Raw genomic sequence first — 26,085 nt, forward strand, 5'->3', positions numbered from 1 at the left:
AAGCGGGCAGACGCCGATGGCTTATTTATTTTTTGGTCTTTTATTACTACAAAGACGCACAAAAAATTGAACACATCCAGCCCAGAGCGCTAAATACAGGCGACACGTTCCTCCAAACCCTCCGAAAAAATCGGGAACCACCGCACACGTCCCAGTGGAAGTGAAAACACCGGGTGGTAGCAATGGTGGAAGCCAACGTTTTAAACTTTCTCAGCGGCGCGTGTCCGTGTGCGTTTATATACACCTAGGAGAGCGTTCAACACGCCGCGCTACGAACCCGGCGATCCGAGTTCGATTCTCGCTCACGGCCAACACCGGTGACGATTAACTCAACTGGTCCCGGGCCTCTCCTACGTCGACTCGGCCTCAAATGTGTACCCGGTACAGTGTGTAAACATCGGGGAGACAAAGGCGGTCGGGCGTGGTTGCTGGCCACCCACCCCCCTCGTGTGCCCTTCCGGCCCTCATAGGTGCTCGCTAACAGCACTTGCCCCAACAATATAAAGCTATACGGGGGATCTTTGTCTTTGTTATATAGCACACGCCGCGATGCGTCTGCAGTGCTGAATTGTAGCTGCAACGGTTCCCGAACGGCGATCCGCGAATGCGAGTGGCACGCCGCGTATTTACAAAACAAGAAACGAACGTGTCCGTACGGTCATATAGGAATACACGGTACAATGATACAGGGATTATTATGGGCAGGCGTACTTTTTACTCTCGTGGTAGTAGTGCCTTGTGCCGATGAGCCCTACCTCCAAGCGAGCCTGAACAGCGTTGAGGAGAAAAAAACCCCGAGCGAGAAATGAAGCCCTCGTTCGCGACAGAACTGCGCTCCGTTATAAACGTACGACGAGTTTGCGCAGAACATTGTTTCTCTTGTGCATCGCACAGAGCCCCCCCCCAGCCACCCCCAGCCCCCCCCCAGCCCCCCCCCCACAACCACACTGCAGGTCACCTCACCTCTCGTTCTGCTTCGTCCCTCGCACCGCTCCACTCGGGAAGTTCCTCCTCCCATCATCGTCTCTTACTCCAGATGGCTACAACCTTGCCCGGTTCAAGATACGTGTTGGTTCTCATCTGCTCTACGCTATGAATAGTGCTCTTAGTTACTGGCCACTTTGCTTTATTAAGCCGGGCTTCATTCATATCAGTCGGGTCTCCTCCTCGGGTCCGCACCTGGCACACCACATCCAGTATAATACCCCTCTCGCCTCTTTGCCTGTGGCTCCTGCCGGTCACGTGCCAACCTACTCCCAAAGTCTACAAAGCGACCCGGAAAATATCGAGCGAGAAACGTAAAAGCCCTGGTCAGAGTCGTCCTGGGCCTGCGACTAGCAACTTGCGATGTGAAAACATTACAACAAAAGAGAACAATCTTGTTGGTTCTTTCGGTGAAGTCACGTAGAATGGAAATAATAAAATAATAAAAATAAAACTTAATAAAATTATCACATAGAATGGAAATAATAAAGTAATAAAAATAAAACATAATTTTATTATGTTTTATTTATGTTTTACTTTTATTATTTTATTATTTCCATTCTACGTGACTTTACTGAAAGAACCAAGAAGATGAATCCCTGCAGTCACGAAAGCTTTAAATCGAAAAGAGAACAATTCTAAGATCCGACGCTCGTTCCGACGACGACGAAAGCGACAGGAGGATTATTCCGGCAGGGCGCACTCTAGCGGCAGTGCCTTCGCGCCGATGAGGTGGTAGTTGGGGGGGGGAGGTCACTCCTCGCTACTTGGAGCCGAAGGGCTGTGCGACGATGACGGGCAGAGGCCCCGGCGGAGGGATCTCGTACTTCTCGCGGCGACACAGGCGGAGCATCAGGTCCGCCTGCTTGCCGGGCCACGGGTACACGATGGTGTTGTTCAGCCAGCTCGGCACGTGCCCCTAGGAGGAGGCAGAATAAGAAGATGAAGGTGAGTCGGGGTCCGGGCGGAATGTTGGCAACGTTAGCGCGCCGCGGTGCCGAGATGTTAACTGCCTCGCCTGGTGTACAGGAGGTCGTGGGTTCGATCCCAACCCTGACGCCTGCGGTATATTTGGAGTTTGCGGTGTCTCTCTCATCATCATCACGGTGGCTAGATGTTAACTCCCTCGCCTGGTGTACAGGAGGTCGTGGGTTCGATCCCAACCCTGACGCCTGCGGTATATTTGGAGTTTGCGGTGTCTCTCTCATCATCATCACAGTGGCTAGATGTTAACTCCCTCGCCTGGTATACAGGAGGTCGTGGGTTCGATCCCGACCTTGACGCCTGCTGCTGTATATTTGGCGTTTACATCTCTGTCCCTGTGGTCGCGTGGATTTTTTTCCTCCGGATCCTCTGGTTTTTTCCCTCCACGTTTAGAATCAACGTGCGTTTAAGAGTATTTGGCTGCTATAAATGTAAACGTGATAAGCAATTTGTGGCCAGGTCACTGCTGAAAAAGAGCTGTATAGCTCATTGAGCCTAATAAAAATAATAATAATACTGACACATCCCAGCAGGTGACACGCGGGCCTTGCTCACCAAGCTGCTAAGCGGCCGAGGCCTGTGTGTACGCGTGTTAAACTTCTTTCGCACCGTACGTAGCCAACCGTGCTCATCGCAGGTGTTGCTGCGAGGGAGCAGAGCCTTGCGCGGGTGGAGGCGGAGGGGGGGCAGGGGCTGACGTGACAACACCGCACTGACGACCGCGTCCCGCTAAGCGGGGGGCGTAACGCCGCTGCCACCGCGTTCGGCAAACGATGAGGCTGACCCCCCACCCCCCCCCGGCCACTCCCGCCCCCCCCCCCCCCGCCGCCCCACCCCCCCCAGCCGGACGCGAGCTCTGAGCGATCGCGCGGGGCAACGTGTTACCCACCTTGGTCGCGCCGGGAAACAGCACGGGCACCAAGCGGAAGTTCTTGCTCCCGTTCTGAATGTACTCGTTCTTCATCTGCACGCGGCGCACACGCACAGACGCCACGGATGCTCGGTCACCCCGGCCGGTCGCAAATCCGACCGTCGCATATCCGGTTCACCCCCCCCCTCCAGCCCTTACTCCCAGCGGCAGCTGTCCCTGTGTGGCATACGGTAACTCAGCGCCTGACCTGCCAGTATGGGGGGGGGGGATGCGGAAGCCCGATCGCGCAACGTCCCCACAGTGCACCCCACCGCACGCTGCCTGCTGATCGACTAACTCCGGTGCAGTAGCCAATCACATCGCTGGGTGGACAGAAGCTGGGGGAGGGGTTGGTGGGGGGGTGGGTGGGTGGAGGAGATGGGGGGGTGGGTGGGTGGAGGAGATGGGGAGGTGGGTGGAGGCGATGGGGGGTGGGTGGAGGAGATGGGGGGAGGGGTGGGTGGAGGAGATGGGGGGGTGGGTGGACAGAAGGGGGGGGGGTTGGTGTGGAGGGTGGGTGGAGGAGATGGGGGGTGGGTTAAGAACCTTGCCCCCATTGCTTCAACTGCCACACCGGGAGATGGAATCGACCCCCCCCCCCCCCGACCTCTGGATCACTGGGGTGTGTGTGTGTAGAGCAGGGGTGGGAAACGTCCGGCCCGCGGGCCGTACGAGGCCCGCGAAATTATTTGGTGTGGCCCTGCCAAGGCAACCGCAGGCGGGACTCGAAATTCAATAAATCTCGGAGCAAACCTGGAAAAGCAGTTGCGAGTAGCAGCAACATCATCGATACCAGCTGTCATCACACGCCTCACCAAAGAGAAGCAGTTCCAGCCATCGCATTAGGGGTGAGTTAATTAAATGTTTGACCAAATTTAACGGGATAATTTTTAAGTTGACAATTTTGTATGGCCCGCGAATGATGTTATGAATATCCAAATGGCCCTTGGCAGAAAGAAGGTTCCCCACCCCTGGTTTAGAGAGACACTGGGTGTGCGACTCACCTGCTGGTGAATGTAGTGTGTGTGCAATCCGTGCTCGTCACTGCCAGCCGGAGTCTCTGTGTCTCTCTTGTATTTGGGGCTGATTATCACCACGATCAGGTAGTCCTTCTGCACGCAGACACGACACACCACACAGAGGAGCAGACGAACAGTCAAGGCTGACCGAGGAACGCACCGATGTGTAGAAACACGCAAAGAGAGACTGACACACGTCAAAACACATACATAGAGTCAAGCCCACCAGACAAACAGGGAGACTGAGAGTCAGATTGAGACAGGCGTGCATGTGTAGATATGTAGAGACTTTCATACACCTCAACACCCTAGTCAGACATTCATAAAGCACCTATGTATAAATACAATAGACAACATTTATACATTTCTGTCGATTTCGGAGACGCAGGCAGTGAGTCACAGGCAAAGGAGGTGAGGAAATTGCTGAGCCTGGACTAGAACCTGGAGCAGCGGGTCGACAGCATGGGCGGCTGGGGCGGAGGAAGGGAGGGGCAGTGGAGAATTGGCGAGGAAATGTTGCAGAAAGCCTCGATTAACGAAGCGGAGAGTTCGTGGAGGGGAGTAGAGTGAGATGAGAGGGGAGAGGTAGGAGAGTGCGTGGAGGGGAGTAGAGTGAGATGAGAGGGGAGAGGTAGGAGAGTGCATGGAGGGGAGTAGAGTGAGATGAGAGGGGAGAGGTAGGGGAGTGCGTGGAGGGGAGTAGAGTGAGATGAGAGGGGAGAGGTAGGAGAGTGCGTGGAGGGGAGCAGAGTGAGATGAGAAGGGGAGAGGTAGGGGAGTGCGTGGAGGGGAGTAGAGTGAGATGAGAGGGGAGAGGTAGGAGAGTGCGTGGAGGGGAGCAGAGTGAGATGAGAAGGGGAGAGGTAGGAGAGTGCGTGGAGGGGAGTAGAGTGAGATGAGAGGGTAGAGGTAGGAGAGTGCGTGGAGGGGAGTAGAGTGAGATGAGAGGGGAGAGGTAGGAGAGTGCGTGGAGGGGAGTAGAGTGAGATGAGAGGGTAGAGGTAGGAGAGTGCGTGGAGGGGAGTAGAGTGAGATGAGAGGGGAGAGGTAGGAGAGTGCGTGGAGGGGAGTAGAGTGAGATGAGAGGGGAGAGGTAGGAGAGTGCGTGGAGGGGAGTAGAGTGAGATGAGAGGGGAGAGGTAGGAGAGTGCGTGGAGGGGAGTAGAGTGAGATGAGAGGGGAGAGGTAGGGGAGTGCGTGGAGGGGAGCAGAGTGAGATGAGAAGGGGAGAGGTAGGAGAGTGCGTGGAGGGGAGTAGAGTGAGATGAGAGGGGAGAGGTAGGGGAGTGCGTGGAGGGGAGCAGAGTGAGATGAGAAGGGGAGAGGTAGGAGAGTGCGTGGAGTGGAGTAGAGTGAGATGAGAGGGGAGAGGTAGGGGAGTGCGTGGAGGGGAGTAGAGTGAGATGAGAGGGGAGAGGCAGGGGATTGCGTGGAGGGGAGTAGAGTGAGATGAGAGGGGAGAGGTAGGAGAGTGCGTGGAGTGGAGTAGAGTGAGATGAGAGGGGAGAGGTAGGAGAGTGCGTGGAGGGGGGTAGAGTGAGATGAGAGGGGAGAGGTAGGAGAGTGCGTGGAGGGGAGTGGGGTGAGATGAGAGGGGAGAGGCAGGGGATTGCGTGGAGGGGAGTAGAGTGAGATGAGAGGGGAGAGGTAGGGGAGTGCGTGGAGGGGAGTAGAGTGAGATGAGAGGGGAGAGGTAGGAGAGTGCGTGGAGGGGAGTAGAGTGAGATGAGAGGGGAGAGGTAGGAGAGTGCGTGGAGGGGAGTAGAGTGAGATGAGAGGAGAGTGGTCGAGCAAGGGTTTCTGAAGTTCATCTGGCGTACCCAGGATCTGAGTGGTGCCAAGTCACTTCCCCGCCCTCTTGAACCTACGAATCGCCCTCTCACGATCATCGCTCTCGTCCTTCAGACGCCCCGAGCCCCGCCACCACCACCCCCTCCCCACACCTTGCGCAATGATATTCTCACACGCGCTCGAGGTACGCACTTGGCTACCACCTGACGGGCATGTGCGTACGTGCTGGGGTGATTGCGCAACGTGTCACAGGAATACCTGCGCACTCAGAGCGCGTGTGTGTAGTGTGTGTGTAGTGTGTGTGTGCGTGTGTGTAGTGTGTGTGTGTGCGTGCGTGCGGCGTGTAGTGTCTGTTGTGTGTGTACGTGTAGTGTGTGTGGTGTGTGTGCGTGTAGTGTAGTGTGTGTGGTGTGTGTGAATGTAGTAAGTGCATGTAGTGTGTGTGGTGTGTGTGCGTGTGTGTGGTGTGTGTACGTGTAGTGTGTGTGGTGTGTGTGCGTGTAGTGTAGTGTGTGTGGTGTGTGTGAATGTAGTAAGTGCATGTAGTGTGTGTGGTGTGTGTGTGTGGTGTGTGTGCGTGTAGTGTGTTCGTATAGTGTGTGTGCGTGTAGTGTGTGGTGTGTGCGTGTAGTGTGTGTGTGGTGTGTTTATGTGTAGTGTGTGTGGTGTGTGTGCATGTAGTGTGTGCGTGTAGTGTGTGCGTGTAGTGTCTGTAGTGTGTGTGTGTGTGGTGTGTGTGCATATAGTGTGTGTGGTGTGTGTGCGTGTAGTGCGTGTAGTGTGTGTGGTGTGTGTGCGTGTAGTGTGTGCGTGTAGTGTGCGGTGTGTACGTGTAGTGTGCGCGGTGTGTGTGCGTGTAGTGTGTGGGGTAGTGTGCGTGGTGTGTGTGGTGTGTGTGTGTGCGTGTAGTGTGTTTGGTGTGTGTGCGTGTGGTGTGTGTGCGTGTGGTGTGTGTAGTGTGCGCGTGTGTAGGCAGCGGGAGTGCAGTGGTTAGGGCGTTCCGAGTTCAATTCCCGCTCACGGCCAACACCAGTGACGATTATCTAAACGGGTCCTGGGCCTCCCCTCGGTCGACTCGGCCTCAAATGAGTAACTGGTCCTGTGTGTAAAATTATCGCCAGTGGGGAGACAAAGGCGGTCGGGCGTGGTGCTGGCCACCCACCTCATCGTTTACCGTTCTGCCCTCCATAGGTGCTCACAAACAGCACTTGCCCCAACAATTTGTTAAGGCTATACAGGGGATCGTTGTCTTTGTCGTAGTGTGTATACACCCAGTAGCGACGCAAGATATCCACAAACTAATACAAAGCTGCGAGTCTGTGAGAGGTGGGTGAGCGAGCGGGTGAGTGATAGGGTGGGTGAGTAGGTGGTTGAGATGCTATGGTGGATAGGTGAGTGAGTATGCGAGCGGGTGGATAAGTGGGTGGGTGGGTGAGCGAGCGGGTGAGATGGTGGGTGAGTGAATGAGTGAGTGGGTTATGGCTGAGTGAATGGATGAGTGGGTAGGTGGGTGAGTGATTGAGTGGTGTAGTGAGTTGGTGAATGGATAAGTGAGTGGGTGGATGATTGCTTAGATAGGTGAGTAAGTGGGTGAGTGGTTGAGTGAGGTGGTTCAGTCGGTGAGTGGGTGGGTAGGTAAGCGAGTGTGTGAGTGAGTGGGTAGGTGGATCTCCAATCCACCAGCTCTCAGACAAAGCGCACGCGACACACGACAACGCGCATGACACGCAAGACGTGACACCGCACAGGCAGGCCCGGAACGAGCGAGCGAGAGATACCATCAACCCGCCTCAGACACACAGAAAACAAAGTACAGTAAATTCTAGATTTGAAGCTGTCGTGACTGCAAGGATTCATATTCTTGGGTTTTTTCGGTAAAGTCACGTAGGTAAAAAATTTAAATTAATAAAAGTAAAATTAAAATAATATAAAAATCACGACGTTTGGGAGGCAACACAAGCTTCCGTCTTCAGGTGGAACTGTCACAGCACGCTTGCTGTATCACTTGATACAGCTATCGTGCTGTGACGGTTCCACTTGATACAGCTATCGTGCTGTGACGGTTCCACCTGAAGACGGAAGCTTGTGTTGCCTCCCAAACGTCGTGATTTTTATTTTATTTTTATTTCACTTTTATTAATTTTAATCTTTTACCTACGTGACTTTACCGAAAAAACCCAAGAGCAAAGTACAGTAAAACCCTCTCTGTGCGCGAGTTCAGGACTCGCATATCCGCCAGCGAACTAAATCTTTACCAATCCCCCCCCCCCCCCCCACATTCGTGGCCCGCCGAACTCCAGTGTCCGCGAGCGTGCGTCGTGCCAGACCACCGACACCGGGGAGGAGGTGCGCGCAGAACGTTGTCACGTCTGACACCGTCGTCCGCGAGGATGGGGCCCTCCCACGCTCAGCTCTCCACGTAGTCCTCGGCAGAGGTCACAACCGGGTACCCGATACCCGTACCCTACCCGATACCCGGCTACCCGTACCCGGCCAGGTACGGGTACGGGTAGCCGTTTGCGACCCTGGTGCGGCTGGGTACGGGTACGGGTAGGCCGTGAGTCACTGGTGAGTCACCGTTTGTCACTCATTTCGGGTAGGGTACGAGTAGGGAACGGGTACCCGTACCCGGCTGGGTACGGCTACCCATTTGCGACCCTGGTGCGGCCGGGTACGGGTACGGGTAAGGAATCAAAACCCGTTTGCGACCTCTGGTCCTCGGTCTCACAGCAATCCCGCTCCGAACTCGCGACCGTGCACGTTGACTTCAGATGTACTCGCGGGGCGACTCGGTGATACATTTTGATCTAAACGAGTCGACTGCGAGGCCCATTGAAAAGAACGCGAAATGCGATCGGGGTAAGTGCTGCGGCTAGCGCCTCCCCCCCCAGAGTGCTAGAATGAGAACAGCTGTGCGGCGTTGTCACCAAATATCTGCCTCTCCCGAGGAGTCGTCCCCTCCAGAATTCCTCGGCTTCAGCACCACCCACTCCATCGTCGTCAAATCATCATCGTCATCACCATCAAAGGTCATGAAAAAAATATCTATAATTCTGCATTCTTCTTTATGATCATCGATTGTAGTCATGGTTATTATAAACGTTTACCATTTCCCTCTCCTATGTTCACTCGAAACAGGAAAGTAACCCCCCATTTCCCCCCCCCGCCCCATACGCCCCGCAATGGAGCGAGGTTTCTGCATTCGCGAATTCTGCAACCGCGAGATTTTACCATTCACATGTTTTAAAGACTGCGTCTTGTGTTGCTGTGTGTGCCCCCTCTATTCACACTACAGATGTTTTAAAGACTCATCTTGTGTTGCTGTGTGTGCCCCTTCTATTCACACTACAGATGTTTTAAAGACTCGTTTTGTGCTACTGTGCCGTGCCCCCTCTATTCACACTGCAGATGTTTTAAAGACTCATCTCGTGTTGCTGTGTGTGCCCCTTCTATTCACACTGCAGATGTTTTAAAGACTCGTTTTGTGCTACTGTGCCGTGCCCCCTCTATTCACACTGCAGATGTTTTAAAGACTCCTCTTGTGTTGCTGTGTGTGCCCCCTCTATTCACACTGCAGATGTTTTAAAGACTCGTCTCGTGTTGCTGTGTGTGCCCCCTCTATTCACACTACAGATGTTTTAAAGACTCGTCTTGTTGTTGCTGTGTGTGCCCTTTCTATTCACACTACAGATGTTTTAAAGACTCATCTCGTGTTACTGTGCCATGCCCCCTCCATTCACACTTTTGATGTTTTAAAGACTTGTCTCTCGGTGAACTGCACCGTCATCGTGAGCTGTGGTCACGCACGAGGAAGAAAACGCGCGAGGACGTCGCATTGTGAAGACACGGCAGCCGTGGTGGCCACTCACTTGTAGCGGGGGATGCTGGAGAGGGGGTGGGGGAGAAGGGGGATGGAATGTTTACAGAGAGCGGCGTGGTGTGGTGGAGGCTCCAGGTGCAGGCGCGCACACCTGCACGGCTCGACAGGTGCGCGCACACCTCTACGGCAGTGCCGTAGGGGCAGGGATGGGCGAGCCGCCAAGGCAGACGAGCAGAGATGTGGACGGGAAGGCAGGCAGGCGGGCAGGCGAGGCAAGAGACAGGCAGGAAGAGAGGCAGGACAGGGAGGCAGGAGAAAAACGAGGCTCGGGGCACGTACGTCGTCCAGAAAGCGATCCATCCACTCGATCTTGCTCATGCCTTGCAGCAGCGTGTCGAACATGTCCATCTGGGGGGGCGGGGGAAAGGACACAAGGCAGAGAGACAAATGTTCCCCCCGTGTAGGCAAGCGGCGATAGCGAGCGACCTACGAAGGCAGCCTCGGCGCAACGCGGGAGGGGGCGCGGCAAGCATCGTGCCCGGCCGCCTTTGTCTCCCCAGCAGCAGGGCTTGATTTCTCACGGAATACTTTCCAGGGCAATGTTTTCTGGAGTTCAGCCCCGGCGGGTTTCCCAGTTGGCAGCGCAGCGCACCAACCGCCTCGCCAACGCTCTGCGAACTGTTGGCGCACGGTTGGCTACGTACGGTAAGAAGCCGAGTTCGACATTCGTACATGTACGCACGCGCCAGGCGCATGCACGCGTGCGCACACACGCACACACACGTGGCCCTCGTGTCACTCCACCGCTGGATGAGGGCCTCCTCGTGCTGCTGGCAGCTTGGTGTGGGGTTCTTTGGCCGAAAATTCCCCGCGCTGGAATGCGCGGATGGTTGGTTTGGTTGGTTGGTTGAAGGCGGCGCGCACAGACGCGGAGGCGTCGCCGTGCAGTACAACAACGCCCGCCACGACGCGCCCCCCCCCCCCGCCTCCCCGCCACCGCCGATCACAACCAGACGGCGTGCAATCGTGGTCCGCCCAATCCGAGCGCGGCCCAGGCTCAACGTTTGCTTGGCTTGCGAGAGCCGCGACCAGGTGGAACTCGCGGACAAAACGACAAGGGAGACGCCGGCAGACCCCCGTGGCCGCGTTCGTCTGCTTGGGTTTGTTGTTTTTTAGCAGCTAGCTAGCAGCGACAGAGCCGCCCCCTGCTCCAAGCCGGTGGGGGCTGCGCGCGGACGAGGGGCATCCCCGCTGGCAGCTGCCCCCATGTGGGGGCTAACGGAGACTAGGCAAACCCCGGCCTCCGAGCGGGCGTTTCGGTCTGCCCGATCGCTGACCTCCGTGACGGCTCTCGAGAATAGCCCCAGGGGTTTCTGGGAGACTCAACCGGCACACGTGGGGGGGGGGGGGCGACCGCGCCTACGCACCTCTGTGTAGAATCCATTTTTACGGAGCCAGGTCACGAAGGAGATGACCTTGCCGATGTGGGCGTCGTTGTCCAAAGAGTACGTGACGAAAATCTTGCCTGTGGGGGAGAACGGCGTTGGGGGAGGGGGGGGGAGAAGGAAGAGAGAAGGTTCCAGAGGAACGCGTGAAGATCGAAGACAGATCGTCACTTTCCGTTCGCATGCATCCAAAGCGCAACGCGGTCCGGCTGCGGGCTCGTACAAAATCCAGGGCCGTGTTTTCATGAGCTTGGGGTAGCATAACCTAGCACAAGCGTGCAGTGAGCCCTGTTCATGAGAACGAATAATGAGGACGGGCACGAGAGGGAGAGCGGGTGGTGGCACGGAGAGAGAGGGGGGGAGAATGGGCGGTGGCACGGAGTAACGCTCTCCGAGTGATAACACTCGCCGCGTGAATCCCAGGTGAACATGGTGAGGAACCAAATGCAACGGTTGTTAGGGCACGCAGTGGCGAGATGTTAACTACCTCGCCTGGTATTCAGAAGATTGTGAGATGATTGTGTTCATGTTCACGGTGATTTTCAGACCGCATTAAATTCGCTGGCATTGACTTTATAGCTTTTATATTTAAATCCTTTATATTAAGTTCGCTTGCTTGCTTGCGCGCTTACGACCGTGCAAATCTTTCGGTCGTTTTTTAACCCACTTCCCGTGATCCAATCGAGCTGACATTTTGCACACAGACTCGTTGTGCGTGACAATTTATTTTCGTGAAAATTTTTTTCCAAAATTTTCCACTTTTTAGGAAAAAAAAATGCATATTTAATTTAAAATACCAATGTGATAAAAATGAAACTCTTACTCAAGAAAAACAGAAATGAATAATAAAATAAAACCGATGCCACGCATATAAAGGATTTATAGTGAAAAACTTTGTTTTTACGGGTTAATTTTTTCCTCTTGGTTCTTTCGGTAAAGTCACGTAGAAGGGAAGTAATAAAATAATAAAAATAAAATATAATAAAATAATTCTCACGACGTTGCGGCCACAACGCAAGCAGCCGTCATCAGGTGAAGAACAGAGCTGTCGGAAAGACAGCAACTTCAGACACTGTCTTCCCAACAGCCCTGTTCTTCACCTGAAGACGGCTGCTTGCGTTGTGGCCGAAACGTCGTGAGAATTGTATTTTATGATGTTTTATTTTTATTATTTTATTACTTCCCTTCTACGTGACTTTACCGAAAGAACCAAAAAGATAAAATGGTTTATCGGCGCTGGCGATGACGGTGATCAGGCAAGAGGGCTTGCCGAGGGGAACTCACGCTGTCGGTCTGGGAGGACGATGCTTTGCGTCCGGGCGCCGCCAGGAGAGCACGCCGGTCTGCGAAGAGCAGACGCGCACGCAGATGCAGCGAAACAACGTAGCCTCTTTAGCCCGTGGCGGAAAGTGCTGCTCGCGATATACACACCACACCGTGTACTAATTTAAGGCTGAGTCGACCTAGGGGAGGCGCAGGGCTGACTCACCGCTCCCAAAACACACACACACACACACAGCCCATGCGGCCCCACGTCATCGACTCAATGCAAGTGCTGTTCGCGAGGACCTATGAAGGCCGGCCAGAGGCCAGCAAGGCACATAAGTGGGTGATGTGGCCAGAACCATGCCCGGCCGCATTTATAGACACACAAAGACAAAGATCCCCCATATAGCCTATTGACAGACTGTCAACAGACAGTCAACCGGAGAGACAAAGGCGGCCGGGGGTGGTGCTGGCCACCCACCACTGGCGTGTGCAGTACCGGCCTTCATAGGTACTCGCTGACAGCAGTTGCCCCAACAGTCTGTTAAGGCTACACGGGGGATCTTTATTTGTGTTAGGGATCGGTGGCGCAGTGGTTAGCGCGCTGAGCGTCGGACCCGGCGACCCGAGTTCGCTTCCCGCTCACGGCCAACACCAGTGACGATTATCTGAACCGGTGTTATGAGTTGACCGACTGAGACTGTAGACAAAATACCCCCGTATAGCCTTAACAGACTGTTGGGGCAAGTGCTGTTAGCGAGCACCTACGAAGTCTGGCCTGGTACACGTGGGGGTGACGTGGCCAGCACCACACCCGGCCACCTTTGTCTCCCTAGTGGCAATGTTTGCACACCCCATAAATTACTCATTTTCAGGCCGAATCGACTCAGGGGACCGTCCAGGAACCGAAACAGAAAATTGTCACTGGTGTTAGCCGTGGGGGGGAATTGAACCTCGGGTCTCTGCTACGCCACCGCTCCCCACATACACACGCACGCACGTATATAGACAGACACGCACAGACGCTACCAATACAAGCCGGGCGGTCGTGGTGGTGGTGGTGGTGGCTGGACACGTGGCTCGTAGTCCAAAATTACGGTGGCAAGCGCGGGTCCGTGTACCCATACAGTGTCAACCCACGCGGTTCGCCCGTGTTCTTGTACAGGGAGAAGTTTTCATGTCCAAGCGGCGTACGGCCGTTTCAATGCAGGCAAAATACACTGAAAAATACCGATTTGTTTGTGTTTGTCCCTTGTGATGGGACTTTGTAGGATGAACGTTGACATTTATAAGGGGCACGGGGTGACCAATAAGGTCTGAATTGGTCTGTGATAATGTAGGGCACTGATAAGGGGTTGACAGGTTTGTGTATCGCTTGACTGTGGCTAAACTCCCTTGCCGTGGGTGCCCTACCTCGGCGCGGCACGGGGCAGTACAGCAAAGCGCGGACTAAACTCCATCTGTTCCTTCTTTTTTTGGGATACACGTGCTACAGTTTCCTCCCGCACGTCTAAATGCTCATTAAGATCGGCTCAAAACACCTCGCTACGTAGAGTACTGCGGACCTTGGGCAACCGCTGGTCGTGCCGACATTACCGGCCGATCGGCTGCTGCCTTGACCCCGTGCGCCTGCGCTTGCCGAGCGAGCGCGAGCGACTCAACCCGCACCAACGACGACAACGACGCTACGAGGCGCACACGCGTGTCCCCCCCCCCCCCACCCTGACTATACTCACGGCGCGCCGGGCGAGAAGGCTTCTCCCTCCGCTGGGCCGTGGTGCCAGTTCCTCTCGGCGCACCCCCGCGTCGGCCACACCGCGCCGGCCTCCGTGTGCGACACCAGGGGGCCCGGCGGCTCCAGCCTCGACAGGCCGAGGCTGCTCTGCCGGCTGAATGGCGCCCGCACGTCCGCCGCGCCGAGCGGCCCGCCGCCGCTGTCGGAGGCCGCCGGCGGCGGGGGCAGCAGCGACACGCGCGAGCTACAGACACCTCCTCCGTCGACGAGGATGCCCGGAGGCGCGTGCTGCGGCGAGGCCGGCTGCGAGTTGTGCGGCGACATCTGTAACTGCTGATGATTGCAATGGCCGGTGTATTGCTGATGATGATGGTGCTGCTGCTGCTGCTGCTGATAAAGCTGCTGCTGCTGCTGTTGCTGTTGTTGCTGTTGAAGTTGAACATGCTGCTGCATTCGGTGGTGATCATAAAGCTGCTGGTCATCATAAAGCTGCTGCTGATACTGTTGCGGCTGCTGATACTGCTGCTGATACTGATTCTGCTGATACTGCTGCTGATACTGATTCTGCTGATACTGCTGCTCCTGATGCTGCACGTGCTGATAAGCGGGCAAAAAGTCAGGCGGCCCGATGCAAGCGACGGGGCTCTGGTCCAATCCGCCGACGCCGTTCCGCGTGTCCTGGCAGTAGCGACGCAGCGACGTCTGCGACATCTGCCGCAGCTCCCGCTGCGCCGGGCACTGATCAGCCGGCTGCATGACCCCCTCCATCGCCGGCGCCGGCGCCGCGTCGACGCAAGGCGCCGCCGCTCCATGGACGTCGCCGCGGTCGCCCTCGGGGTTCGGCGGCGAGTCCGGCGGCGATCGCGCCGGAACGCCGGCCCCGCTCGCCGCGGCGACGCCGGCGACGTTCGACGGTCGGCCCCCAAATTTGTTGATGTTGAGCTGTCCCAACAGCTGCTGGAAGTCGCCGTCGAAGTCGTAGCCGCTGCCGCCGCCGCCGCCGTCGTCATCGTCGTCGTCGGTCGGGGGCATGGACCGCGAGTCGTCCGACGGGTCGAGGTACTCCTGCGCCCGCCTGTCCCGGGCGATGATCAGCTGGGGGAAGTTGTGCCGGATTTGGCGGGGGACCGGCGCCGGCTCCCGCCCGCCACCGCCGCCGCCGCCGCGTCGGTCGACGTTGTCCAGGTGGAAGGGCAGCCCGGTGATGGACTCCTCGCTGCTGCCGCCAGAGCTGGAGAAGCTCTCCTCCGAGGGGGTGTGAGGCCCCTGCGAGTCCGTCGAGCCGCTGCGCTGGAGGGGGGTAGGGGGGGGATACCAGCGGAGGACAAAGGTGAAGCCAAAGATTCCCCCCCATCCCTTTCTCCTGCGTGTAGGCTGGACGGGCTGTTCGGGTAAGTGCAGTTCCTGAGCACCTATGAAGGCTGGCACGGTGCACGTGGGTGTGGGTGGAAGGACGGACAGATGCCTTTGTCTCTCCAGTGAGAGTTATTTTTTCACACAGCATGAGATACTAATTTAAGGCCGCGTTGACCTAGAGGAGGCGTGGGACCGGTGCAGATAATCACCAATGATGATAGCCATGGCCGGTAATCGAAACTTTGGCGGCTGGGTTTATAGCAGTGCGCGCGAATTACGACACTACCGCATACATAGACTGTTGGGGAAAGTGCTGTCAGGGAACCTTCGTTCAGCAGTGGATGAACAAAGGGCTGTCCACTATTATATTTTTATTATTTTCTAGATAAACCTGCACTCGCAATGCAGGGGTTGGCGTTTCGATGCGACCTCATGGCACGCGGCAGGCAAAACAATTTGGCAAGCTTCTCAAACCGCCCCTTTTCCAACGCCCCCCCCATCTCTCTCCGCCCAGCAACATTAATTCCATGCACGTACGTTGAACTTCTTTCGCACCGTACGTTGCCAACCGCGCTGATCGGGGAGTTGGCAGCTCGCGTGCTGTGGGCTGGGGCGAAGCGTGGGAGTTTATGCCCTTTGACCCCACCCACCGTGCACCCACCCCACGCTCGACGGCCTGCTCAGCCGCAGAGTTCTGACGAGATCGTCGACGGACAAAGGGCGTTTGGGGGAAGCTCAACGATAATTAATTAACGTAGCTGATAATCTCACGGGTATCTTGATACATTTGCCCTAATCACCAGGCTCCCCCCCTCTCCGTGAACCCCCCCCGCACCACGCACAGAGCCCCTCGCTCCTCAACAGCGCACACCGATCTCTCGTACGATTTTGAAACGGGGATCGCACCACGCGCCAGGATATTGCAAACGGCCTAGCGGATAAGCGGCGGCAGGGTCATGGACCCTGGTTATCAGATCACCAAAGGGGGTGGGTAGTCGAGCGAGCGCCCCCGCCTCGTGCGCCGTTTCGCAGGGGCGGGGTAGGCCAGCGCTTGCCTCTCAAGAAACTCTTGTTAAAGGCCGCAGGGGCGATCTGTGTTTTTCGTTTGTTTTTATTGCAGCACCTGTTCCCACGTCTCCATGGGTGCCCTACACACTGCCTCTGCCCCTTGTTTACGCTCCTCACACCACCCAGTCGCCACGTGCGGCTCGGACGATTCGACGGAAGCCTTTTGTTCAAGGTGCAAAGGTTCATGGCTCCAACCCACACCGCTTACCCCCCCCCAACACCCCACTCAGTGATGGATTATCCTCGTAGCAAAAGTAGCTAGATATGCGACAGGCCCCGCACTTTCAAGGGCCCCCACGCTAAATGCTTTCAAGCTATTAATACCGTTTTAGTGATTCTGCACTTGCTCTATTACTATAGTACTACACCGCCTTCAACTTTTATGAACGATTGGGTGTTTAAGGTTAGCGATTTGTCGTAACATATAGCTGTATAGCAAATGAAAAAATACAATTACATTACTATGCAAGTAAAACATTTATTTTAATATATTTTTTTAGGGCCCCTTTATAACATCATGCTACAGGCCCCGCACTTACTTAATCCGGCACTGCTCCCACCCCAGGGTCGTTCAATAAAACTGGGAGGTGCAGAGATGAGCAGCTCGTGAATTATTTTTTCTGGGAGCGATTTGACATCCGCACCGATTAGCGCGGCTGGCTTACATACAGTGCTAAAGAATGTCAACACTTCGACACGCATACATACTTACATCTGCAATTGGGAGTGCATTGGAAAGTCAAAACTCGTATTTCAAGGAAGGCCATGTGAGTGGGTGGTTGATTTAATGCCCAAATCGATATTATCAAACGTTCACGACTGATATTATTAATACATGGATACGTATCGATCAAATTTTGACCGATAAAACGCTAGCTCACCGATGGCTTTCGATTTTTCAACACCGACCGACAGCATCAATGTACACCGGACTCACCAAAATCGGCGGCATTTCGCGCTGCCAGACATTCATGGCGTGTTTCATTCCAGGGGGGGGGGGGGTGGGGAGAGAGGGGGGGGGCACTAACCGGGAAGCCGCCACAGACCCCGCTGTTCCGCGGCGAGGACTCGCAGGACGAGGAAGCCGAGTCTACCATGACGGACATTGCCACCACCGCCGAGCAGGTCTCGTCGCTCTCCACGGCCCGGCGTTGCGCCGGCCTCTCCTGGTCCTTCACCATGATGACGACGGCAGCGGCGGCGGCAGTGGCGGTGGCGGCCGCCGTCACCGCGGGATGGGAACGGCTGTCTGCCCTTCTCCTCCTGCCGGGGGGCAGCCCTCTCTTCTTGTCACGTCAAGCGGACGGATGTCCGGCTGAAAACACAAAGACGAAATATTTCTTCTCCCCCTCCGTGTAGCCCACACACGATGTTGGGCCAAGTGCTGTTAAGGGAGCACCTACGAACGCCGGCGTGGCACAAGAGGTGGTGGGTAGCCGACACCACGGCGAGCCGCCTTTGTATCCCCAACGCAGTTTGACGCACGGCACCAGTTGCTCATTTACAACCGAGCCAGCCCAGGGGAGTCTCAGAAACCGGTTCAAATATTCGTCACTTGTCACTGGTATATGGACAAGGACCACAAACGGGCATGCAACGCAATGTTTTTCATGAGCGTGAACCACTTCAGCTGCTTGGGCTCACCAAGCTTTTGCTCTCGTTACGTAGGCCTAGCGCCACCACTGATGGGGGGATTACAGCTGTCACGATGCTGTGGGCCAAGTGAGAAGGATGAGACAAAAGGTTGAAGTTGGGTCACATTTCCCCCAAGGGCAAGAAGAGGCTTGAAACTTTGCCACGGCTTCGCGTCTTTCGCGTTTCTCCGCGCGGACGCATGGGTCGTCGTCCCTCCGCCCAACCCATACTTGCGGACAGGTGTGGTTTGTTTAATTTTTTTCTAAACCGGAATTTGAAATCACAACACGAGAAACAGAATGTTCTTCGGAAAATTATCGCCCGGGCGACCTATGCGCTTATCTAAGCACAGTGCATTTTTTTTGTAAGCCGGGTCAGGTGACACCCCAGTAAACGCGGAACGTTGGGCCAATCTTCGACTAACGTTGGTCCAACAATACTTCCAACTGTATGCTAACGTTTGCCCAACGTTAGCATGTTTACTTTGACAGTGATTCTGACTTTCTGAATCATGTCCTGACATAGTTTCAAGTGAAACTTCGTTGTATGCCGTGGGTAAATTTGGTTGTTCTCTCAATGTGCCAGCAAGCATGAACACAAATAATTGTATGAAAATATGAGAATAGATTTTACCCTTTCTGGCAAAAGAACAGGAGGTGTTAAGATATTCAAACACCAAATAGAAACATTTTGCAAGGAATCGAGTTCGCATCAACCACACGCAGTACCTGTGATGAACATTCAAACAAACATAATTGTCCCGCTGAAATGCTTGTACACTTGGCAATTTCATTTGTTTAGCTGCGTTTGGTGGTGCAGGATTTCGAATAACATGGATTTGGCCACAATCATCACGTTGCCTAACACAAAAATCTATGACGAATGATAACACTGGCAGTAAAACACCGAGGTGTTAAGTTAACACAGGTGTACAGCGCTACCGACGCGATGGTGTGCAACACTCGACTTGAAATCATGAGACCGCCGGTCGCATTTGATTCCAACTCCCGGCAGCGGTTGAAACAACTGGACAAGTTTCTTAAAATGTCCATAGGACAACGAAGCGACGGTCATTTATTTTGGCAGATATTTTACGGCAGCGATTGCCGTAAAAGCTTGCCCCAGTAGCAAAAGATCAACGTGTCATCATGGCCGAAGCATTTGACAATACCACACCTTGCCAACGCCTTCCAATAAAGCTATTTTAAAGGCAGATTCAAGCCTACCTGACGCTTTAATCTGCCTTTAGTAATCAACAGATTATCCAGGGTCCCACTATCCTGGTGTGGAGGCCATTGGCCTGCCCAAAGCTTAAATATACTTTGAGTAATCAGAATACCCATGGTCCCACTTTCCTTTTGAGGATGCCATTGGCCTAACTGAGGCTTAATCTACTTTAGTAATCACGAGATTACGCAGGGTTCCACTGCCTCGGTGTGGATGCCACTGGCCTACTTGAGGCTTTAATCTGCCTTCAGTAATCAACAGATTACCCACTGCCGTATTGTGGGTTGCCAACATATGACCAACGTACGCGCCATCAACAGCATGCCAACGCACTGTGCCGAAACACCTTCGCTATGCAAAACAAGAGTTAAACGAGCTGGTGTCCCCCGAGCGGTTGACTCATTCCGCTTGCTCACACACAACCACACCCCGCCTCCGCGTGTAGGAGATCCGAATTGCGATTCAGTCTTTGACCCCCGGGGCCCGCGAGGGCCAAGGCTGCCATGGGGACCGCCCTTCACACCCGGTGACGGAGGGACAAACTGTACCACCCCACAGCGCCCACGATCCAGCGGGTGTTGGACCGTGGGCATGTTTGGCTGAAGATAGATTTGAAGCTTTCGTGACTGCAAGGATTCATATTCTTAGGTTTTTTCGGTAAAGTCACGTAGGTAAAAAATTTAAAATTTAAATTAATAAAAGTAAAATAAAAATAAGCAAGCGTGCTGTGACGGTTCCACCTGAAGACGGAAGCTTGTGTTGCCTCCGAAACGTCGTGATTTTTATTTTATTTTTATTTTACTTTAATTAATTTTAATTTTAATTTTTTACCTACGTGACTTTACCGAAAAAACCTAAGAATATTTGGCTGAAGAGTCATTTGCACGTGCTAAAAGAATGGACGAAAGCCACCGTGTGGCCCAAATGCCATCATTATCAATATGTACATCAGCAGCGCGTGTTCCCCAATAATGTTTCGTCGCGTGACAGTCGAACCGATGTGTTGAATGATGTAGGTTTTCACGGCGAGAGGTATGTACGTTTAACCTATTTTGCATGGTACGTAGCCAACTGTGCTAATCGGAGGTACGGGGAAGGACAACAAACTAAAAACTATTCTAGAAAATAGAGTTTCTTTGCTCTTAAAAGCTACTTCTTTTGGGATAGCTCTCCAAGGCCATCCCCGAAAAGTATCTTTCAGTGGAACCGACGTTTTAAGTTGTCAGAGCTAAAACTTGGGCAGGTTAAGTTGAGAACCAAATTTGAATGTGCAGTTTTTTGTTTTCTGTGCGGTCATTTGTGACTGGGTTAAAACGATGAGCTCACCACACTTGAGAACCAGCTCAGCGTTCCGACCTCCGAGCCACATGCCCATCGTGACAGCCCTGTTTAACCACATCTCAAGTCTATGTGTACGTCTGTGTATCTCTACATACATACCAAGGCCACAATTATAATATATATTGGGGGTGACACATCCCTCCCAATATTCAAATATGCTCAAAATATCCCCCCCCCCCAAATATATTGCTATAAAATAGATTTCTGTTTATATCATTGTGGTTATGGTTGTACTTTATTAATATCTAATCTCTGCCATTACATACAATGTAACAAGAAAAGGTAAACATTTAAAAACAGAGCAATGTAATACAATACACTATTAGACATTATTGTAAAAAATAAATAAAAGTCCATCCTATGTGATAGTGAATTTTTTATGTTTTAGGCAGAAAATGGCAGGAAATTTGTTTTCAAATTGAGATTTTTTTTTCTGGAGGAGGACCCCTAGACCCCCTGGAATATTTGGTCCCCCCCAACGTTGACTCCATTGCTACGGCCTTGATACATACATGGGTCTCTAAATACATTTTCGAGTCTCTGTGTGAGTCAATCGTCTCTTTGTGAATGTATGGGTCTCCATGCAAGTCCATGGGTCTATATGCGTGTCGATACATCTGAGTCTAAAGTTATCTACATGGACCAATTCCTTTTACAGCCGTGGCCTTTCCCATCATTCCTTTATACAGCTTCACCCGAGAAGGCCTACGTTAATCCAGCAAGCCATCCAGATAGGGTCCTTGCCTGTAACATCTGGCCGTGTGCCAGTATTACTTTAAGAAAGCCTGATGAGACACTGCATGTCAAAACCAGTCCTTGCCCCTGTAAACAGAGAGCAGTCTGCCAGCATTGTTTTGATTTGACTGATGTGGCTCTGCAATGCCATCCTACAATTATTAGAATCTGAATAGGAGATGATTTTGGTTTACTCTGCAGGGTGGCCCGTGAGTCTGGAATCATCGGGAAAAATAACTCATTCGTATTTTGTGTTGTTTCTGCAGGCCCAAAATATCTCTCGAGTAAGGAAGAGCGAGTCCAGATTAATTCTACTCGTAGGAAATCCGAGTCGGAGGGAGGTCGTTGTTGAAATTAACAGACTGCATCCGAACGGCGAGCCAACAGCACAGAGCTGTGTTTTTAAATCCTTTATATTAAGTTCGCTTGCTTGCTTACGACCGTGCAAATCTTTCGGTCGTTTATTAACCCACTTACAGTGATCTAATCCAGCTGACATTTTGCACACAGACTCGTTGTGCGTGACAATTAATGTTCGTGAAAAAATTTTTTCCAAAATTTTACACTTTTTAGGACAAAAATATTATATTTAATTACCAACTGCTTAATGGTGCAATGCAATCATCTGACCCATAGGTGGCAGCCATCTCAAGCCAGAGGACGAGAGGACTCTAGCCGCCACGCATATAAAGGAATTATAGTGAAAAACTTTGTTTTTACGGGTTATACTTGTTTTCCCTACGATTCCAGACTCATCGGGACACCGTGCATTTACGTTTGCGTTCACTTGAGCGCCTTAAGCCTTTGCTTCATTGGCTCAATGCCACCAGCGCCTCGCTGATGATGAAGGGAGGAAACCAAACCCATTTGACTCACTGTAGCTACCGCAACTGGTGCAACGCGTTCATCCAGTTTGTTCCTGTCGCTTCTGAACGCAGCGTAGAGATTATGCTCCCAGAGACCACCACCCCCCTCGCCGCCCCCCCCCCCGGGCAGACAAATCGTTTGGCACACCGTGGAATGCGTGGCACGCGCAGTGTGCTTCCGACTCACGGCGATGCCGAACGCCACTTTGCATGCGGCAGGGGTTACGGGAGCGGTGGCGCTGCGGTCGGCGCACTGCGCATTGACAGAACCCACAATCCCACCAGCCCCAGGGCGACTTGGGAGCAGTACCGGATTATTCTCGTAGCTACATATGTAGCTATATAGCTACATATGGAGCAATGTAGCCCCGCACTTTCAAGGGCCCCGCACTAAATGCTTTCGAGCTTTCAATTCCAGGTTCGGTGATTCTGCACTTGCTCTATTACTATAGTACTATACTGCCTTCAACTTTTATGAGCCTACGTGACTTTACGTGACTTTACCGAAAGAACCAAAGAGTAACGACTGGGTGTTTAAGGTTAGCGATTTGTCGTATTATCTGGCTGTATGGCAAATGAAAAAAAAACAATTACTTTACTATGCAAGTTAAAAATTAAGTGTTTTAATGCGACAGGACCCGCACTAGCTTAATCCGGCACTGCTTGGGAGGCGACAGCCAGAAGCAACCAGTAGCGCCAAAGAATTCGTTTAGGTGGGAATTCATCCTTCACGTCAGTGACCAGCGCGGTAAAGTATGGCCAAACGTCCATCAGTAGATTGACAAAAGGTAGAACACCGTCATCCTGCGATGTTTACTGTTAACAATCAACAGAGGTTCGAATCCGGGTTAAACTACCCGGCCAAGGTGATTGAACCGGATTCTCAAGTGCAGTGAGTTGCTGGTGGCAGCTTGCGCGCTTGTGATTTACATTGAGACGCATCGATTTAGACAAAGTCCGAGATGCCTAAAGACCCACACAGAATTGAGTTTACAAGTGGAGTGAATAGATGGCCTCGGCCCGGGTCACGGGTGACGAAGCAAAGAGACATTGCAAATTAATGAGACTTATAAGATCGATGTCGTCAGTGGCACTCACACAGACGCAAGTTGCGATTAAACCAGCTTCTCAAGTGTAGCGAGTTAATGATCTCAGCCCGGTCACAAGACTGCGCAGAAACAATAATTAATTTTCTCAGAGTGCTTACTTTGGCAATATCCCAGCTCGCAGAATAAAAATATATATATAAACATGGGGTTGATTGACACTTGATGGACATTGTTTTCAGGATAAATATTTATTCAGGTGTGCCTCCCGAGTTGTGGATACTGAGGCACAAGTGCAGTGATTTCACAAGACTGTGTGCAAGGCCACAATGGCAACGTTCATTGAACGTTGGACACCACCGCACGCCCTCCCTTCTCTGTCCACGTACAGCAGTTACAAGGATCGGCTGATAGCGTGTTGGGGGGGGGGGGGGAGGTAAAGTGTGGGCACTGCGACATCTCACTCAAAGACGTTTGGCCAGCGCGGAAGAGTAGGCCAAATAACCATCTGGGATCGGGTCCTCGAGACGAGAGGTCTCTCAGAATGATGGTCGGTACCTTCCGCCCGCCGTGGCTTTTGAACGCAATTGCAGGGCTGCGCCTGTATCTTTTACATTGCCTAGCCCAAGCCATCTCATTATCTAACAATGAGGCAATTATCGTGAGCTGTGGTCTACCCACTGCTGGATTAAGGCCTCCCAACGCCGTGGCTACCTCTCACGCGGTGCTTGCGATGACACACAACCCAGCTCGCTCCTGCACTAGGGAGACAAAGGCGGCCGGGCAATAACAGTCAAGTATATTTAACAAGATATACGGTATAAAGGCAAAGATCCCCCCCCCCCCCGTGTAGCGTTAACAGACTGTTGGGGCAAGTGCTGATCGCGAGGAGCAGCACCTATGAAGGCCGGCACGGCAGGTGTGTGGCCGACACCACGCCCGGCCGCCTTTGTCTCCCGGGTGGTAATGTTCACATTGTGTACAAGACACAGATCTTGTACACAGAGTCAAAGATCCCCTCGGACAACCCAAACAGACTATAGGAGCAAGTGATGTGAGCGAGTAGGCCGGCACGGTACACCAGGTGGTGGGTGACCAACACCACGCCCGGCCGCCTTTGTCTCCCCAGTGGCGACGTTGACTCCACACCACGGCTAAGGTCGACCGCGGGGAGGCCCAGGACCGGTTCAGATTAATCGCCACGGGTGTTGGTGTGCAGTGAGCGGGAATCGAACCCGGGGTTCGTCAGGTTCGGAGCGCACACGAACACAGGACGCTGTGTCGACGATGACAAAGATCCCCCGTGTAGCCTTAACGGAATGTTGGGGCAAGTGCTGTTAGCGAGCTGCACCTATGAAGGCCGGCACGACAGACGAGTGGGGTGGGTGGCCAGCACCACGCCCGACCGCCTTTGTCTCCCCAGTGGCGATATTTACACACAGCACCAGGTAATCATTTGAGGCCCAAGACCGGTTCAGATAAATCGTCACTGGGGTTGGCCGTGAGCGGGAATCGAACCCGGGTCGCCAGGTTCGTAGCACAACGCAGCGTGCTAGCCATTACACTACCGCTCCCCACACAGACATAGAGAGAGAGGGGTGTTCTGGAAAGTTGCTTGCGACGAGCTGAAAGAACGGGGGGGGGGGGGGGCTTGAAACATCGGGATGATAACTCCCGACTTGAGCGGACAAAGTTGACGAAATATCTTCAAACTCGATATGAAGATAAATCTTCACTCCACTCGAAAGGAAACCCCGTCGGGCCGACGAACTTGGGGGGGTCACGGCCCCCTTGTTGCCCGTAAATATTGTTAGGGGGGGGGGTTGAAACGAATGGGGCGAAAGAGCAACGGGTACCACCGCAGAGATGGAGCGATGGAATCATCGTGGTGGTGCGGGCGGGGGGGCCTCGATACTCGCAGGCGGCAATGTCCGTGGTAGACTTGTTGTTAACGTCAACGACGACGCCACCGCCCCCCTACGTCGACTCAGCCTTAAACGACTACCCTCTCTCGTGTGAAAAGTACAGTTGTAGTATGGGGGAGGTGGCGGGGGGAGAGACAAAGACGGTCGGATAGATCGTGGCCGGTGATGAGCGTGATGAGTGTCCGCAGTGTCGACTTACCTGTCGCGAATCTCATCCGTGCCGTGCGCTCCCACCACCACCACCAACCTACACCTCCGTTTGCCCCGTCTCGTCGCGACAACTCTGGCGAGAGAGAGAGACACACACAGCGAGATGTCGACCTCCTCAGCGGGACTCCGACGACAAAGTCCGTCCCTCGCCACCCTTTGAGAAGAAGCCCTCTCTCGTGTCTCACCTGGCCAAAGTAAAAGCTGAGCCACGCGCGCGCGCGCGCGGGTTGTCCGCTCGATTGGCAGAAGAAATAAAAAAAAGCCCTTCCTTGACTGTGACCCGGTAACAAACGCGCAAAAAATGGCTTTGCTGGGTGGAGTCTGGGAGGTACAGAGGAGAAGGAGGAGAGAGAGAGAGGGGGTGGTGGAGGTGTGGTATTGTTGAGCTGGGTGTATATGTCATAAAAGATTGACGGAGGGTGATAAGCCAGCGGGCAAGCGAGGCTGAGTTGTTACCAACCGTGGTCACTCTGGCCAGACGCCCACGTTCTGAAAATTAACACGTGCTCTTATAGATTTTTTTTTCCGGTAAAGTCTCATAGGTAAAAAATTAAAAAAATATTATTTCTATTATTTTTTAAAAATAATAATAATAAAAATACTATTTCTATTTTTTTTACCTACGTGACTTTACCGAAAAAAATCTATAAGAGTATATGAATCCTTGCAGTCACGAAAGCTTCAAATCTAGAATTAACCCGCGGTGGCTAACCGACATGAGT

At 53.3% G+C, this 26,085-nt stretch overlaps 1 protein-coding gene across 2 annotated transcripts; it reads right to left on the reverse strand.

The window, feature by feature from the left end:
* Positions 1–948: 948 nt before the first annotated feature.
* LOC144947831 (uncharacterized) lies at positions 949–25,640 on the reverse strand. Of its 2 annotated transcripts, XM_078877183.1 has the most exons (10): positions 25,549–25,640; positions 25,353–25,436; positions 17,407–17,693; positions 13,956–15,244; positions 12,238–12,296; positions 10,936–11,033; positions 9,848–9,916; positions 3,883–3,990; positions 2,858–2,932; positions 949–1,903 (listed from the first exon to the last, which is right to left on the reverse strand). In XM_078877183.1, the coding sequence occupies exons 3-10, from the start codon at positions 17,557–17,559 to the stop codon at positions 1,748–1,750; spliced, it is 2,007 nt and encodes a 668-aa protein (XP_078733309.1). In that variant the 5' UTR covers positions 17,560–17,693; positions 25,353–25,436; positions 25,549–25,640; the 3' UTR covers positions 949–1,747. The 2 variants fall into 2 exon arrangements, with proteins under 2 accessions (XP_078733309.1, XP_078733310.1); XM_078877184.1 differs by lacking the exons at positions 25,353–25,436; positions 25,549–25,640 and having other exon boundaries at positions 13,956–15,239; positions 17,407–17,427.
* Positions 25,641–26,085: the final 445 nt, after the last annotated feature.

The sequence above is a fragment of the Lampetra fluviatilis genome, chromosome 47 (genome assembly GCF_964198595.1).
Source record: "Lampetra fluviatilis chromosome 47, kcLamFluv1.1, whole genome shotgun sequence".
Classification (NCBI taxonomy): Eukaryota; Metazoa; Chordata; class Hyperoartia; order Petromyzontiformes; family Petromyzontidae; genus Lampetra; species Lampetra fluviatilis.

Coding starts and splice junctions, on each gene's coding strand:
- LOC144947831 (XM_078877183.1), bottom strand. CDS start 17,559: ATGGTGAAGGACCAGGAGAGGCCGGCGCAACGCCGGGCCGTGGAGAGC. Junction 11,034..12,237: donor CGTCCTCCCAGACCGACAGC/GTGAGTTCCCCT, acceptor TCTCCCCCACAG/GCAAGATTTTCGTCACGTAC. Junction 3,991..9,847: donor TGGATCGCTTTCTGGACGAC/GTACGTGCCCCG, acceptor GTCTGCGTGCAG/AAGGACTACCTGATCGTGGT.